This window comes from Emiliania huxleyi (genome assembly GCF_000372725.1).
Source record: "Emiliania huxleyi CCMP1516 unplaced genomic scaffold EMIHUscaffold_5, whole genome shotgun sequence".
In the NCBI taxonomy this organism is placed as follows: Eukaryota; Haptophyta; order Isochrysidales; family Noelaerhabdaceae; genus Emiliania; species Emiliania huxleyi.
In genome coordinates, this window is record NW_005198244.1 from 1848756 (window position 1) to 1865217 (window position 16462).

Consider the following 16462-nt stretch of genomic DNA (forward strand, 5'->3'; position numbering starts at 1 on the left):
GTAAAGAGAAAGATAGAAGAGTTGGAAGGAAGAGAAGGAAGGGAAGATGAGGGGGAGAAGGAATGAGTGGAGAGAAAAAGAGGGGTGGGAAGGGTAGAACGAGAAAAAAAGAGGGGCAGCGTAAAGAGCAAAAGGTCACTTGTAAGGAAGGTTGTGGTGCATGATTGGAAGCACAAGCAGCCACACAACATCCCGCTTCATCTCGCCTCCTAGTCTCGCCTCATCTCGCCTCATCTCGCCTCACCTCGCTTCATCTCGCCTCACCTCGCTTCATCTCGCCTCACCTCGCCTCATCTCGCCTCACCTCGCCTCACACCCCGCCTCATCTCGCCTCACACCTCGCCTCATCTCGCCTCTCCTCGCCTCATCTCGCCTCACCTCGCCTCATCTCGCCGAGGTACACCTCGCCTCATCTCGCCTCATCTCGCCTCACCTCGCCTCATCTCGCCTCATCTCGCCTCATCTCGCCTCACCTCGCCTCATCGCCCCTCACCTCGCCTCACCTCGCCTCATCTCGCCTCATCTCGCCCCACATTTTTTTCTTTTCTAGACCACTCCGAGACCGACCCAAGACCGACCCGAGACCCGAGATCGACCCGAGATCGACCCGAGATCGACCCGAGATCGACCCGAGATCGACCCGAGATCGACCCGAGATCGACCCGAGATCGACACGAGATCGACCCAAGATCGACCCGAGATCGACCCGAGATCGACCCGAGATCGACCCGAGATCGACCCGAGATCGACCCGAGATCGGCACGAGCGATCAACCCAACAATGCCCCAGAGCCCCCTCCGGGGGGACCCCCCCTCACCCCGAGTGTCCGTGTCCTTCGCGAGTCACCGATGGGGAGCGGGGGGGGGTGCGAGATGCACAGGGGAGGCTGGGGAGGGGGGGGTCCACTCTGAAGACTGCCGACCGCGGGGGGGTTTTTGTCCCACAGGGTTTTTACCCTCCGCGTGAGGATCGGCGCGGCGAGGGGGTAGGTTCGAATTCGCCGCGCAACATTTCACCCCCACAGGACCCCGCCCACCCCCCCTCATGGTCCCACCTAGCACCCCAATGAGCTTTCGCACCCCCTCCTTGCGCAGTGTCCCCCACTATGTGTCGCCGTTTTCGGGGCACGCTATCCTGTGCAGTCAGGGCAAGTGGGGGCGGGGGGCACTCCCACCGACGTATGTATCTGTGGTGACTGTCCCTAGTCTCGGAGGGGGGCTTGAAGCTAAGAATATTTTATTTTTGATCTCCCACTCTTGTGTGTCATTACCCATTCACGCTCTCTCGTGTGTCATTACCCGATCCCAATTATCGGGGATTGGGTTCGTATCTTCATTCAACGACGTAGTCAACAAAGGGTGTGCGATCGCTTCTGCGTGCACTGCCCAGACTCGTCGCCTGGGACGGCGGCTGTGGACCCGCCTCCCGACCACGGTATAAGACCTTGCCTGAGTCTGTCGCTCTCACACACCCTCGCACTGTCGTCGTGTAGCGTCGTGGAGTCCGTGTGCGCGAGGTTCTTTTTGCGTTTTGTGTGTGTGTCTCTCTTTTATATCACCCCCTATTGCAATACTGATTACTGTGAAACAACGACGCGATTTTTTACGATCTTCGTCACGAAAAGCATACACTGTCACCTCGAGAGATGCGCAAGAAGCTCTGTGTCGGATCATCACAATCTGAGGCGATGGTAGCCCCGTGGTTAGAGCTCACGGTGCTTGCGGGCGGCCTGCTGCTTACGATTGTGATTGGCAGCCTTCGCCTTATTCTGCTCCTTCCTGACGCGGTCCTTCGACACTTGCTCGCGGGAAGGCGGCCCGCGCGCGGGCTTGGGCGTGCCGCCTCCGCCACTACCGCCGCCACCGCCGCCACCGCCGCCCCGCCTGCTCCCATCGCCGCCATCGCCGCCGCCGCCACCACCGCTGCGCGCCGTTGCGGCGCCCGCCAGTGCCCCGGCATCGTCGCCCAACTCCTCCATCTCCTCCGCCGCTGAGAGCTCCTCGTACACGGCGGCGTATCCCCCGGACGTGTCGGCTGCCCCGCTGCGCGGGACTCGCTTGCCGCGCGCCTCGAGGCGCTTGGCGAGCAGCGCGGCGGAGGAGAGGAGCCGCGTGCGGTCGCGCGGAGCAACCTTGAGCCGCTCGCAGTCCGCGTCCGTCAGCGCCGCCGCCAGCTCGATCCGCAAAATGCCGTGGCTCCTCGCCGCGGCCTCGTACTGCTGCAGCCCGATCGCCCGCAGCCACTCGGCGGCGGTGCGCGGCAGCGGTGCGCTCTCGGCCGCCGCCCGATCTCCCGCCGCGCCGCCGCCACCGCCGCCGCCGTGCATCTCTGCGCGCAAGTGTGCCCTCGTCCACGCGGCGGCCGCCTATGGGAGGGTTCAGAGAAGATTCCGAGCAGGGGCCGAGAAGGCTCCGAGAGGTGTGATGCGGCGGCCGCCTCGTTCGCCTCGCGGTCGTCCGCCGACTCGTCGTGCGCGCGCATCCCGGGCCCCGAGGAGAGGAGGTCGTACCTACGCGGCAGAGGAGGCGGGTGAGGAGCCGCCATCGCCCCCCCCGCCGCCCGGCAGCAGAAGGGTGCGGCACGAGTCGTCGAGCTCGTCGTCGTACAGCGAAGCGGCACCTCCTGCAGGGGAGGCTCCACCAAGGCTCAGAATGGGCTCCGGCTCGCCGCCGGAAGAGCGAGGCGACCGCGCCGCCGGCCGGCCGACCAATGGCGGCGCCCTTCGGCGCCACCGCCTGGCGCAGACCGAGCGGCTGCCGCTCCGCGCCCTTGCCTCCGCCGCGCCTCCCGCCCTTGCCAGCGGCGGCCGCAAGCCTTGGCGGCGGTGCGGGCGCGGTGGCCCGCACGGCCGCCGGTGCCGGCGGCGGCGCGCCCTGGCGCAGCGCCTCGGGGAGGCTGTCTGGGTCAAGCAGCGCGCTCACTGCGGCGGAGACATCGCCGCCGTAAAAGGCGATCGCCGCCTTGACACGCTCTTCGGGCACGTCCGGCAGCATCTCTCGCACCTGAGCGACAGCCGCAGCCTCCGCTGCGTCTGCGGCGGCGCGGCCGGGCGGCGGCGACGGGCCGCTGGACAGAGCGGAGGCGGAGGAGGCGGAGGCGGAGGCAGCGGAGGCGTTGGCGGCGGCGGCGGAGACCGAGGCGGCGGCCACGGGCCTCGCCGCGCCGCCGCCTCCCCGTCGCCTCGGCGCGTCAGCTGAGATGGGGACGGGCACGCAGAGCGCGCGGAGCCTCCTCGCCTGCGCGATGGCGGCCGCTCCGCCGCTCGCCTCGCGGGCGGCCGCACGCTCCTCGAGGGCGGAGCCGAGGGCGCCCGGCCCGGGCAGCCGCAGCAGCAGCTGCAGGAGGCTGCCCGCGCCGCCGCGCAGCGCGGAGGGGCGGAGGCTGCCGCCGCGCCGCGCCGCGCGCACCGCGACTGGGTCGAGCGTCACTCCCGCGCGCGAGTAGAGGTCGCTGGTGCCGGCGAGGCGGCCGCGCGGGTCGGCGAGCTGCTCGAGCGTCGCTAGGAGGGCGTCGTACTGCGCGCCCTCCGCTCGCGACAGCCCCGCGGCGGCGCCTCTGCCCCGCCCCCCTCCGCCGCGCGCGCCGCCCCTGGCTGCTGCTCCGCCCCTCGCCCCTGCTCCGCCCCTCGCCCCGCCCGCCCTGCCCCCGCCCGAGGCCCCGCCGCCCCGCCCCTCCTGCCCCCGCCCCTCCTGCCCGGGGAGGGGAGGAAGCGCGATCTCGACCAGCAAGCCGGCGACGCGGACGAGGTGCGCGACGGCGGCCAGCAGAGACTGCCGCGCCGCACTGCCCTGCGGGAGGATCGCGCGCAAGCACGGCGCCGCCGCCTCGACGGCGTACTGCACCGCAGTGAGCAGCCCGCGCCCGCCGAGCACACCGCCGCCCTCGCAGCGGCCCAGGACGGAGGCGGCGAGCTCGCCTCCCGCCGCGTGCAGAAACGCGTGCAGCGTGCCCGCGCAGTCGAGCGCCCACCGCGCCAGCCGGCCCGCCTGAGCGCAACCGTGTCACGCAAGTCTCGCGCAAGCCTCCGGCCTCGCTGCCGGCCGCTCGGGTGGGCGCATCTCGGCCGCGTCTCGGCTATGTCTCGGCTATATCTCGGCCGCATCTCGGCTGCGCATATCACGCCTCGGCGCTGTCTTGCGCAGAGGCGGAGCGCAGCTCGGCGGCAGAGGCGAACGGCAGCGACCAGACCTCGCGTGAGCCTGCAGGACAGGTCCGAGGGTCGGCTCCGAGGGGGCTCGGGCGAGGCTCCGACTGACCACGCCTCGCGCCGGCGCTGGGGGTGGAGGCGAGCGGGTCGGCGCCGGACGCCTGCGAGAGCGCCTCGGCGGCCGCCCCGATCGCCTCCGCCAGGTCGTCTGCGTAGCGAGGCTCGAGCCGGACGGCTGAGGCGAGCAGCCGGCGGGCGAGGGCCGGGTTGGAGAAGCCGAAGAGGGCGGAGGCGTCGAGCAGCTTCGGAGCGTCGAGCAGCCAGCGGTCGTACACGAGGGAGCTCCTACAGCCCAGGCCGCGCCGCCGCGTCTACACTGCCTCAGATATGTCTCGCCGAATCACGGCGACTCTCGGCGACTCTCGGCTATGCGAGCGCCAGTCGGCCGGCGGGAGAGCCGCAGCGCCTCCGTCCTTTTCAGGCGAGGCCAGCCGCAGCAGTACCCGCAGCAGGCAGGCCCGGAGCTGTCCCTCGCCGGGAGAGCCGTCGGCCTCATCAGCGCGCGGCGCCGACCGACCGAACCCGCGGGGAGAGAAGCGCAGCACGCCGTCGAGAAACTCGGACAGTGAGCGGTCGTGTAGGAGGCGCGACCAAAAGACGTGCATCGGCGCGCGAAGCAGCTGCTCGAGCGCGCGTACGGAGGCCTCCAGCGCCTCTGGCTCGAGCGGCGCGGCTTCGTCTGCGTCCGGCGGGAGGTACGGAGGCAGATCGAGCGGAGGACTTGTCCAGTGCTCGTCGATGGCGTTGACACGCCGCACGTTCGACGCATCGACCTGTACGGCGAGCTGAGTGGAGAGGAGGGACGAGTCGGGCATGGACAGGCTCCGCGAAAGCGCAAAGAATTTTACAATCTCGCACCACACGGGGCACGGGACTGGCCAGGGTGGGCGACGGCTAGCGCACCACACTCCTCTCCTTAAAATCCCTGTGTGGTGGCGGCGTGCCGTTCTCCCATCCCTCCCTTGGGTTGTGTGTTTTCTTTCTTTCTTTCTTTACGGGACTGGCTCGCACTGGCACTAGCACCGCAAAAGAATTTTGGAGAACTATTCGCACGACACTAGGGCAGAGGGTGAAACAGCAGGAGAGAGAACGAGGACGAGAGTGGGAAGAACGAGAGGTGGCATGAAGGTCGCTGCGAGAATTGGTGAGAAACTGCGAAGAGAGATAGGAATCATAGGAAGTGGTGGACGCCCGAGACGCGAGACGCCCGAGGGTGGGCGACGGCTAGCACCACACTCCTCTCCTTAAAATCCCTGTGTGGTGGCGGCGTGCCGTCCTCCCATCCCTCCCTTGCGCCTTGGGTTGTCTGTTTTCTTTCTTTCACTAGGGCAAAAGAACTTTATCGCGAAAGAATAATTCGCCGCCCAATAGGGCGATGCCCCGCGCGCCTGACCCAGGCGCGAGAAACGAATCTGCGAGGCGTGGCCGCTCATGCGGCCCGATGGGGAGGAGCGGGGCGAGCCCCCTCCAACCCACCCGCGCTAGGTCTCGGGGGACGCAGGGGTCACTCCCGCGCGACCTCGGGAACTAGCCGGGGCAGTCGGAGAAGGGGCAACTCCGTGCACTGACGGTCGGCCGTCAGAAAACACGCCTCCGTGGCTCGGGTTACACCAATCCTCGCTACCCAACGCGGCCAAAGGATATCCACCTCGAGAACCTCGAGAGGGCGGGCGGCGGCGGCGGCAGAAAGAATATATAGAATTGTGCAAAACCATTTGGTCATACCTCTCAAGTCCTGCCTAGGCCCTAGCCCTAGGCTGTTGGTCCCGCGGGCTCCGGCCGCAAGCTGGCAGCTACCCAGCTGCTCGCGTAGGCGTATTCCTACGAATCATAGGCAGGGCGGCAGGGTCCCGACTTCACGCAGGCCTGCGGGAGGCACCTCTATCGGGCCTCGACCGCCACGGCTTGCCCCCTGCTCTAAACGCGCCCCGCCACCTCGCCGGGCTCTCGCCTCACTCGCTCCCCATGAGCTTGAACGCCGCACCCGCGGCGGCACCGCCGAGCAGGGGTCCAGCCCAGTAGATCCACACGCTTGAAAAGTCGGCGGCGGCGGCCAATGGAAGCCCGGTGCCGACTGCCGGGTTGAAGGCGCCTCCCTGTGGGCGGAGGTCGGGTCTGAGCGCAACGAGAGGGCCCGAGCCGAGAACGGCGAGGGACACGCACCGAGATGCCGGCGGCAGCGAGGGCGGAGCAGGTGAGGGTCGCGCCAATGGCCAGGCCGAAGAACGAGTTGCCCTCCTGGTTCTTCGTCGTCGTCACGTTGAGGACGACGCTGCAGAGGGCAAAGGTGTAGATTGCCTCGGCCAGCAGCGCCTTGAGCGCCCCCGCGTCGGCGGCTGGGGCGGGGTAGCCTGGCTCGTCGGAGAGGATGTTCGACACGAACGCGCCAGCGAATGCGCCTGCAAACTGGGCGAGGGCATAGTAGGCGGCGTTGGTGGCGTCCCCGAGCTTGCCGCGGAGGTAGACCGCGAGAGTGACCGCCGGGTTGAAGTGGCCGCCACTGATGTGTCCAAACGCGTACACCATGATCATAAGCGTGCCGCCGACAGCAAACGGGGCCAGGTCGCCGGAGCACATCCCGATGTTGAGGGCGAGAAAGAAGGTGCCTAGGTCGTACATGGCGGTATATGGGCCTCGAGAGATGGGGAGATGTGGGGAGAGAATCCGCACCTAGGGCCTCGGCGAGCGCCTTGGTGGTGAGCTCCCTCTCGGGCTTGGCATCGTTAACAAGCAACGGGTCGGCGATCGCACGCATTGCAGCAGTCAACGAAATTCGGCGGCGACTCCGACGAGTTTGGTGTTTCGGAGAGCCGTTCGGGGGGGAGAGATCGGGGACCCACCATTGCCGACTTGCACCCCGGTGCCCCCGTTCATTTTTATAATTGCCGACTGCACTAGAGAAACGCACAACCCCGGACTGCACTCACAGAAAAACACAACCCCCCCCCCCCCCCCCCCCCCTCGATCTCGCGGCGAGAGCACGAGCGCGCCGTCCTCCGGCGACGCGCCGCCACGCTCTTCCTTAGGTCGTCCTCCGAGATATCGGTGCCGGACCGGCGGGGCGGGGGCGGGGCGGCGTCGGAGCAAGTGTCTCGGCCGTCGGTCGACGGAGCGGCGACCCGCGAGCACGCTTCGTCGGCGCCCGACGAGGGTGGTGCCGCTGTCGCTCTGCCGCGTGCGCAGGCGTGCGCAGGCGTGCCGAGGTCTCGCGACGGCACTCAGCCCGAGCCCCTCCGGGCGCTCGATCGTATGCTCGTGGAGGCGTCGCGCGGCCGCAGTCTTCGCAGCGGCGGCCGCCGCTGCGGTGGATGCGGGCCAGAAAGAAGGCCGCGCGCGCGGCCAGGGGCCAGGGCTGGCTCTGGCTCGGGCGAGGGCGATCCCGGTTGTCCCTCCGCGGGCGCCTCTGGTCATGCCCGCTTGCTCGACGGCTGGGTTGTGCGTGCGCGCGACTCTCGAGTCGTCGGCGAGTAGTGTGCGCGGGCGGTGGGTGCCGTGGAGATTAGGGGAGACGTCGCTTTGAGCTGCGGGTAGCGGGACCGGGAGATGTTGGGAGATACAGACACGGCGGTACGGTGTCTGGAGTAACATCTCAGAGGTTGAGCAGCGCAGGGGGTGTGCACCTGCCCCCCCATCTCCGGTCCAACGAGTAGAAACATGTTTCCAAAAAGCAGCTACGCCCCGACACGACGACGAGACTCACTCCCCTGGTCGCACACGCTCCCCGACACTCGCAGCAAGCAGCAAGGATCGGGCGGGAGAGGAATTAGCTCAGAGAGACACGCACTCACACTCACACACACACACACACACACACACACACACACAGAGAGAGAGAGAGAGAGAGAGAGAGAGAAAGAGAGAGAGAGAGCGAGCGAGCGCGAGCGAGAGAGCGAGCGAGCGAGAGAGAGAGCGAGAGTACAGTACAGTGATCAACAGAGACCCCCACCCACACGCCGCGCAGTGTGGGAAGCGACGACGAGACTCACTCCTCGCACTCGCAGCACGGATCCAACGGGAGGAACGAGGGGCCGCCCAGGCAGCCCCCGGGGCACGCGCAGCCGTTACGGTGCGCGTCCTGCCCGCCGCCCGGCATCGGCGCATCCTCCGCCGCCGCCGGGGCCGGCGGCTCGCCCGGGATTGGCGCGTCCGTCATCGGCGCGCCCGGCATCGGCGCGCCCGGTGGCGCGCCCGGCATCGGCGCATCGTCCGCCGCGGACCGCGGCGGCCCATGCGCCCCACAGTAGGGCACGGCCACGCCGGGCGTCGCCCGCAGGAACGCGGCAAAGGAGTCGTGGTCGAACGTGCCCTCCATGATGGCGAGCCGCGTCGCCGCGTGGGGCGGGCGGTTGATGGCGTCGACGACGACGACGCCCCACGCGTGCTTGACGGCGTCAGCCTGCTCGAGCCCGCGCAGCCACTCCGCCGCGTCCTTCGCGGTGCACTCGTTGTACGACGACGTGCGGGCGGCGAGCATGCGCCGCATCGCCAAGTAGTCGCAATCGCTGCAGCCGGCGCGCTGCACCACGGGCGGCAGCGTGTAGCGCGTCACGGCCGGGAGGTGCTGCGCCGGGAAGCAGAGGGCGTCGCTGCACGCCGGGCAAAGGGCCAGGTGGCGGAGCGCGAGCCCCGCGCGAGTGCGCCGCGAGTGCGCGAGAGCCGCCGCTAGGCGGCGGTAGCTCTCATAGAGAGCGCCTGCGGGCTGCTGCTCGCGCAGCGCCACCTCGAACGCGAACTTTGCGTCCGCGACGAGCTGCGGCGCGTGCGGCGCCTCGCCGTGCGCCTCTGCGTCCGCCTCGCGCAGCGTCAGCGCGACGCCGCGCCGCGCGCCGAGCAGCCGCGCGCGCGTCAGCCAATGCGACGGCCAGCACTGCGGCAGCAGCAGCTCCTGCTCATCGGCGCCGCGCCAGGGCTGCTGCTTGAGCTTTGGGTCGGCGCGCCATTGCGGCGGCTTGGGGAGGCACTGCCGGTACCACAGTAGCAAACGCGCGTCGAGCTGTTGCGTGGACAGCGAGTCCGGGTCGCACGAGAAGGCGTTCGGGTCAGCGTACGGGCCCTCCATCGCAGCGAGCTCGTAGTGCATTTCAGCGCCCATGCTCGGCGGCCTGTGATCGCCGCCGTACGTCTGCAGGAGCCGCCGCACCTCGCGGACGATGGTCCTGTTGAAGGCGATGGTGATGTTGTCCTTCTCGACCGCCTCCGTCGCCTCCCCCTCGCCCAGCGGCTTGTCCGCCGTTTGGTACGCGTCCTTCGTCTCGACGGTGCCTCCGTCGGCCGCGTCGAGAACGCCCAGCAAGGCATCAGTGGCGATGGATAGCGTGCGCGCTGACGCCTCGCGAGCCGCCTCCCCCTCCCCCTCCTCCTCGCCGTCCTCCAGCTGCTCGAACAGCCGTGCAGCGGTCTTTCCTGCCTGCGCTCGCCGCACCGCGTTCAGCTCCTCCGCCGCCGCCGCGCCCTCCGAGGCCTCCGCCGCCGCCGCGGCGGCGGCGGCGGGCGACGGCGTCGCGGTGGCGGCGGCGGCAGCCGCAGCCTTGCTCTCCGCCCGCTTCGCCGCCTCCCGCAGCCTCTTGTGGCGCGTGGCGCGCGCGGTTTTGGCTTGCCCGGGTCGCTTGGGGTCAAACTCGATGGTCTCGATGCGCCAGCCGTCACGCGCGTATGCCTCGCCGAGCGCACGCGAGACCCTTGCCCACAGCTTGCACTCCGCCTCGACGTCGCCCTGGAAGTGTGGCACCCTGTGCCACGGCCGCTCCGGGTTGTCCTTCTCGAGCTCCCGGTCGTAATCCTCGTGGCGCGCGGCAAGGACGGCGCGCCAGCGCTGCTCCGTCTGCGCAGGCCGGGGCCGCTCGACCATGAGCGCGTCCATCTCGACGTCCGCGTTCTCCTTCTCGCCGCCGCCGCCGGCGAGCGGCTTGCGCCGGCGCCGGCGGCCGGACGCCGCCGCCGGCGCAGGTGCGGGCGGAGTCGCGCGCCCCGTCTCGTTGTCGGGCGACTCCTCGCCGCCGGCGGCGTCGGGTGCGGCGACGTCGGCCTGCGAGTCGCGAGGGCGGCCTGCACCGGCGGCGGTCCGCAACGTCTCGCGGCGCGCCGCCAGCCACGCCGTGAATTCATGGGCGATGTCGCTGTCGTCGGGCGGCTGGTACAAGCTCGGCTGGATGTGGTCCATGAAGGCCTCCATCTCGGCCGCGGTCACGTCGTCGGGCGCGTCGACGGGCTGCAAGGCCGTGGACCGCACGGCGGGGCGGCTGCGCCAGGACTGGCGCGTCGCTGACGACGAGCCGAAGCAAAAAGGGCTGCACGACGGCAAGCCCGGCTGCATTCTCGCGCCGGGACGGCGATCCTGGTCGAGCACGAGACGCCGCCTGCTTTTGCGGTCGTTTCTTTTCTTGATTCCGTTTGTTGCAAACGGAATCAGTTGCAAAACCCTGAATAAAAAAACAAAACGCGAAAATCCCCTTTGCAGCCAAGCCTACCGGGCACCTAATTGCGAAAAAGTAATTGTTGATCCGAGCGCGAACTCGCCGTCTGAGCCTAGCGCAGCGCGAGTTACAACGCGCTCGAGCGCGCCAGCCACCTCGCTGCCTCCACTCCAAACCCTCTCACCCACGGCGACGCTCTAGAGCGAACCCTTGGCGCCACTCGCGACGGTGCTCTGCGTCCGAGCGGCAGCATGCCCCTCGCGGCGCTCACCGCCGCCTGCGCACTCCCGGCTTCGAACCCGGCCGGCAGCAGCCTCGAGGCGTGCACGTCGACTGAGACGCCTCCAGAGCAGCAGCTGTTCCCGCGCTCGCGCCAGCTCGCGCGGCAGCGTGCCTTCGAGGCCCGGACGAGGCCGGGCCAGCCGACGCTGCGCGAGCTCCTCGCAGCCGCTTCCGACTTTGACGCGAGCGGGCTCGGGCCTGGTCAGCCGGCGCCGGTCACCGCGGTCCTCAATGTGTGGAACCGGCGCACGCTGTGCCGGCAGCTCGAGGCGCTACTCGCGCAGACGGCGCCGCCCGCGCTCATCTGGGTCTGCGCATTTGGGCCCACGCCGCTCGCCGCGGCCCTCGGCGCTGTCGTCTCGAGGTACAACGACTCGAGGATCGTCCTCCTCCGCTCCGAGGATCGCGGACGCATCGCCCACCGCGACCCGAAAGGACCCGCGGCAAACCGACCCCTCCCGACGTTCGCGGCAGGCGAACCTCAAGTACTATGGCCGCTTCCAAGCCGCCCTCGCCGCGCCGACACGCTTCGTGGCGGTGATCGACGACGACATGGTCCCGGGCAGGCGACGGGAGGCGAAGCTTGCACGCCCGCCGTGGAAGTGAGTGCCCGAGTGGTTGCTCGCTGGTGACAGGCGCCACCTCGAGGCGCTGCTGCACGTGGCGATGCTCCGGCCGCCGCTCGGCGCGCGGCGGCTGCTCGGCTCGATAGGCTGGCTGCTGCCGCCGCCGCAGCAGGGCCTGGTCTTCCGCTCGTACCGCGCGACGGAGAACAGCTCTGGCGGGCTGTACGTGCCCGACCTGGCGTACGGGCGCGCGCCGCCATCGGACGAGAGAAGCTTTGCGTCCCGACGAGAGAGGGCCGCCTGCCTTGCACTCCCTCCCCTGCAGGTCTCAGGAGTAGACTGCACGTTCCCGCATCAAAGCCCTGCCCACCTCGCCCACGCTGTAGGCTCGCGGTGGAGCGGCTACTCGAGGCGGGCCACCTCTGCCTTGCCACCCTCTGCCCTGCCACCCTCTGCTCTGCCACCTCTGCTCTGCCACCCTCTGCCCTGCCACCCTCTGCCTTGCCACCCTCTGCCCTGCCACCCTCTGCTCTGCACTTCGGCCACATCCCGGCCGCATCTCGGCCGCATCTCGGCCGCATCTCGGCCACATCTCCGCCAGGTGGACTACCTCTGCTCGGCGTGGTTCGGGGAGACAGAGTGGGCGACGACGCTTCAGTCCGCGAGGCGCAGCTGCTGACGGCGTCTCTTCACGGCTGCAGCTGTGAGCAGGTGAGGCTCCTCTTCCGCGAGGCGCCGCTCACGCACGCCACCGGGGAGGACTTCCACCTCTCGCACATGCTGCGCAAGTACGCCGGCGTGCGGTCGTACGTCCTCCCTGCGGGGGACCCCTCCTTCGGCGGGGACACGGACCACCGGCTCGCCTACTCGCGCTACTCGACGGGGGGCGCACCCACCATCGCACTGCGCGAGCATAGCCGAGATGTGCCCGCCGAGATCTCCCCGAGATTCACTCGAGATTCACCCGAGGGTTCGCCGAGCTCGTCTCGGCCGAGGAGCGAAATTGCGCGCGCCCGCCGCGGAGAGATCGGGTGAGGTCGAGATCGGGCGAGGTCGAGATCGGGCGAGGTGTAGCCGTGTCTCGTCAGGCGCGACCGGATCTGGTGGGGCGCACTCCGGCAAGGCGCCTCCTTCCGGTGGGGCGAGGCAGCGCCCCTCCGTAAGCCGCTCGAGGCGCGAGATCTAGAGATGCAGCCGAGAGGCAGCCGAGAGGCAGCCGAGAGGCAGCCGAGAGGCAGCCGAGAGGCAGCCGAGAGGCAGCCGAGAGGCAGCCGAGAGGCAGCCGAGAGGCAGCCGAGAGGCAGCCGAGAGGCAGCCGAGAGGCAGCCGAGAGGCAGCCGAGAGGCAGCCGAGAGGCAGCCGAGAGGCAGCCGAGAGGCAGCCGAGAGGCAGCCGAGAGGCAGCCGAGAGGCAGCCGAGAGGCAGCCGAGAGGCAGCCGAGAGGCAGCCGAGGGTTGCCCCTTGCCGAGATGCAGCCGAGATGTGGCCCGGCGAGGTGTGGCCGAGGCGTGGCCGAGTCGTGGCCGCCGGCTGCGCCCGCACGGTCGGTGGGCGAGAGAGGCGCCTCCAAGCCGCCGCCTCGAGCGCACCTCGAGCCCACAGCCCCGCCGCGGCAGGAGGCGCGCCCCTCGCTCGTCGTCGTCGACGGCGAGGAGCACGCGAGGGCGCTGGCGCCGCTGCTGGGCGCGATCCGCGCCCGCGCTGTGGCGGGCGGCGAGCTCGCGACGCCACTCGCCGTGTTGGCTCGCCGGGCAGGGGGCGGGGGCGGGGGCGGGGGCGGGGGCGGGGGCGAGGAGCACTGCCACGCGCTCGCGCCTCTCCTCGGCTTTGTGCGGAGAGACTGCGACGAGAGGCGGCTCGCCCTCCTCGACCTGCCGCTCGCGCGCGGCCAGCCGCTCGACGTGCTCGGCGGGCGGCGGCGCGGCGGCGCGGGCGGCGGCGCGGCGGCGTCGCACCGGCCGATGCGCATGCGCGCCGCCGCGCTCAAGGGCTTGCACGAGATGGTGTCCTCCCTCCGCCCGAGGGCGCTGTACTGGCTCGACGACGGCGCCTCCCCGGCGTCGCGTGCGGCGGCGATGCTCTCGCGGCTGACCCCTCCCCTCGCGGCGGGCGCCCTCGCCCCGGGCTCCGCCGCGTGGGCGGCCGAGGCGCTCGGGCTGCTCTCCCCCGCCCGGCTCGCCAACTGGTCGAAGGGAGGGCTCACCCTCGCGGTCCTCGCCGACGAGGAGGCGGCCCTCTCGCTCTCCCCGCTCCGCGCCCTCCGCGCCTCTCTCGACGCCGTCGGGTGGGTTGGGCGCCGGCCGCCGCTGCGCCTGCTGCTGCCTGCGCCCTTCTCTCCGGCCGCGGTGGCGTTTGCGCACGCGTGGCGGTGGGGCGCCGGGGCGGTGCAGCTGCACACGCGCGCGGTCCCGGCGGCCGCCTCGGCGCGCGCGGTGGAGGCGTGGATGCCGGGCGCCGACGGAGGCTCGCTCGTGCTGCTGCGCGCCGACGGCGAGGTGTCGCCGGTGCTGCACGCCTGGCTGGCGCGGCTCTCGCCGGTGCGCACCCGCGGGCTGCTCGCGATCCGGCTGGGCGCGCCGCCGCCGGAGCCCGAGCCCGAGGGCGGCGCGCCGCCGGAGGCGGACTGCGGCGCCGTCTATTTTGCGGAGCCGTGGGCGGAGCTCCACGCCTTTGCGCGCGGCGTGCTGGCTAGTGCGCCGGCGGCGCAGCCAGAAGGCGCGCAGCGGGTGCCGGCGTGGGCCGAGCTGCTGGCGCGTTTCGCCGCCCACGCCGGGTACGAGATTCGCAGCCTCCCGGCTGGCGCGCCGCCTCTGTGCCGCGCGCAGCGGGACCATCATACGACCGCGCTGGCCGGCGCCGAGCATTTGCCCGCCCTGCTGAGAGGACTGGAGGGGGGGAATAAATAAAACGGGCACCTCTCAGGGCAAAAAGGAGCAGGTCCCCCCGCCCGTGCGGTCTTTTACTTTGAACTTTGAATTTGGAGGGCGTGTGTAACACGCCGGTGGGGGGCGGTACGTGAGTCACTGACTGTTTCGTGAGACAATTTTTTTCTGATACCCGATATTGCTATCTCTTTTCCCCCTTTCCGTCGTCGTATGTCGAACGCGTCCTCCCCCCCCCCCCCCCCCCGTACCGGCCGCGGGGGCTGCGCGCACGCACTTTTCTGGAGAGAATACTTTTACGACGCTAGTCTTGGCTCTCGCACGACACTGGGGTCTGGGGCACGGCTCGGAGCACTTGGAGGGTTGGAGCACTTGGAGTGCAGTCATCAACCTCACATCCGCCGGGCCGAGGAGCTATGAAGCGCACCCAGCGGGCCGGATGCTCGGTATCGGGAGCTGCGGGCAAAAAAGCCTTGACCCTTGGGGGATGCGCGTTCGCAGGGAAGGGGCCATAAAGTAAACACGGTTCTCCGAGGGTTGGTCTGCGCTTTGTGGGTTTCCCCCCTAGCGGCGGAACGCCCCTATTCTACTCGGAGCTACTGTAATGAACACCAGACACGAACACGACTCACACTCGCACCCGACATCTTCACCCGAGACCCCTCCGCGCAGACTCCTCACCTCCGTTCTGGGGGAGCCCCTCCTCCCCCTCGCGGCCTCGGCCCTGTTCGCTTTCCGTTGTGGGGTCAGGCAGTGGCTGCGGGGCCCACCTTCCCCTCTTATGCTTCCTCGGCCGCCGTCTCGCCTCGGGACTGGCCTGAGCCCTGGCCTCGACACCTCGACACCAAACCTCGACACCAACTCGACACCTCGACACCCCCTGCCAACTCCAGGCCAACTCGACACCCTCGACACCCCTCGACACCCCTCGACACCATCTAGGCTGTTGCCATGCTCGCCGGTGTCAAGGTGCCAAACTCGACCCCTCGACACCCCTCGACACCCCTCGACACCCCTCGACACCCCCTCGACACCGCTCGACACCGCTCGACACCGCTCGAACCACTCGACACCGCTTGACACCGCTCATATCCAGCTGGCGGCCTGCCAGCGGCTCTCTTCTTGCTTATCTGACTGCAAAACTTTATAACATAACTCCCCTCCCCTCCCCCCCTCCCCTCCCTCCCTCTCTAGCTCTCCCCTCTCCCTCCCAACTCACTAGAATGCAGCAGCCACCGGCACCGCACACCTGAGTGAGGCTTAAGGTGAACTGCGGTCATCACCTGGTGCATGCTGGTCCACTCAAAGGCATAGCTGCCATTATCCAATGGCAGTCCCAGATAGTAGCCCTTGCAGCCTTTGTTCTGGTACCTTAAGGTACGTCTCTGTACCATTTTTTTATGTATGTAGCTCTTACGAACATACCCGTAGGTGAACTGCTGACATTTTTATCCTTGAAGACGGTACCGTTTGCATCAACCTCCTGGTACCAGCGCAACAGGAACATGGCCTTCGGGTCATCTACGTGTACCCCCTTCAAGGGCCGCTCGTCGGCGTCCAACGAAGCAAGATAGGAGCCAGATCATCTGCCCACAGCCCTCTTCTCACCTACATTGCCCCGGGCAACTGCAACAGCCTCCACGTTGCCAAGTGCCCACACCTTTGATCCACTCTGGAGAGTGAAAGCACAGCAATGTCGTCGTCGTCAGTGATAAAGTCAAGGTCTTCGTCGACAGAATCAAGCCCACGACTGTGGCCCTAGATCAACCGCTTGACGTGCGGTGGAATCTGTACTTGCGATCCTTTGCCTCCTCCTGAATGCTCTGGTTGAAGTCACGGAGCAGGTTGCTCACCTCCTCCAGCACAGCTGCTCGGTCATCTCCCAGCTCGGCATGGTCGTGACCACCGACGCGCGTCGGTACGCATGAGCGCGCGCTGATAACCGCATCAGCATCAGCAGCATCCATTCCTGTGCATCAATGACTGTCTGATCTATCGTCTCCTCAGAGGCGACGCCGCCACGCCCCCGGCCGCCGCCGCGCCCGCCGCCCGCCCGCCACCGGCGCGCGCCGCGCCCGCCGCCGCGCCCGCCGCCGCCGCGCCCGCCGCCGC

The 16462-nt window shown here is 69.0% G+C and overlaps 4 protein-coding genes across 4 annotated transcripts; 1 reads left to right on the forward strand and 3 right to left on the reverse strand.

Moving 5' to 3' along the window:
• Positions 1-1702: 1702 nt before the first annotated feature.
• On the reverse strand, positions 1703-5022 carry EMIHUDRAFT_197566 (hypothetical protein; the record flags this gene model as incomplete). The annotated part of the gene is made up of 9 exons (XM_005767287.1): positions 1703-1778; positions 1971-2242; positions 2688-2792; positions 2922-3002; positions 3213-3287; positions 3414-3524; positions 3723-3916; positions 4257-4492; positions 4568-5022. The coding sequence occupies 9 exons, from the start codon at positions 5020-5022 to the stop codon at positions 1703-1705; spliced, it is 1605 nt and encodes a 534-aa protein (XP_005767344.1).
• A 1137-nt stretch (positions 5023-6159) lies between these two features.
• EMIHUDRAFT_197567 (hypothetical protein) lies at positions 6160-6962 on the reverse strand (the record flags this gene model as incomplete). The annotated part of the gene is made up of 3 exons (XM_005767288.1): positions 6160-6303; positions 6371-6813; positions 6878-6962. The coding sequence occupies 3 exons, from the start codon at positions 6960-6962 to the stop codon at positions 6160-6162; spliced, it is 672 nt and encodes a 223-aa protein (XP_005767345.1).
• A 2453-nt stretch (positions 6963-9415) lies between these two features.
• On the reverse strand, positions 9416-10550 carry EMIHUDRAFT_432747 (hypothetical protein; the record flags this gene model as incomplete). Its single annotated transcript, XM_005767289.1, has 1 exon — positions 9416-10550. A coding segment is annotated over exon 1 (1104 nt), but the record flags the coding sequence as incomplete, so codon positions are not given.
• Positions 10551-10871: 321 nt separating this feature from the next.
• On the forward strand, positions 10872-11806 carry EMIHUDRAFT_197569 (hypothetical protein; the record flags this gene model as incomplete). The annotated part of the gene is made up of 4 exons (XM_005767290.1): positions 10872-11210; positions 11377-11457; positions 11551-11708; positions 11794-11806. The coding sequence occupies 4 exons, from the start codon at positions 10872-10874 to the stop codon at positions 11804-11806; spliced, it is 591 nt and encodes a 196-aa protein (XP_005767347.1).
• Positions 11807-16462: the final 4656 nt, after the last annotated feature.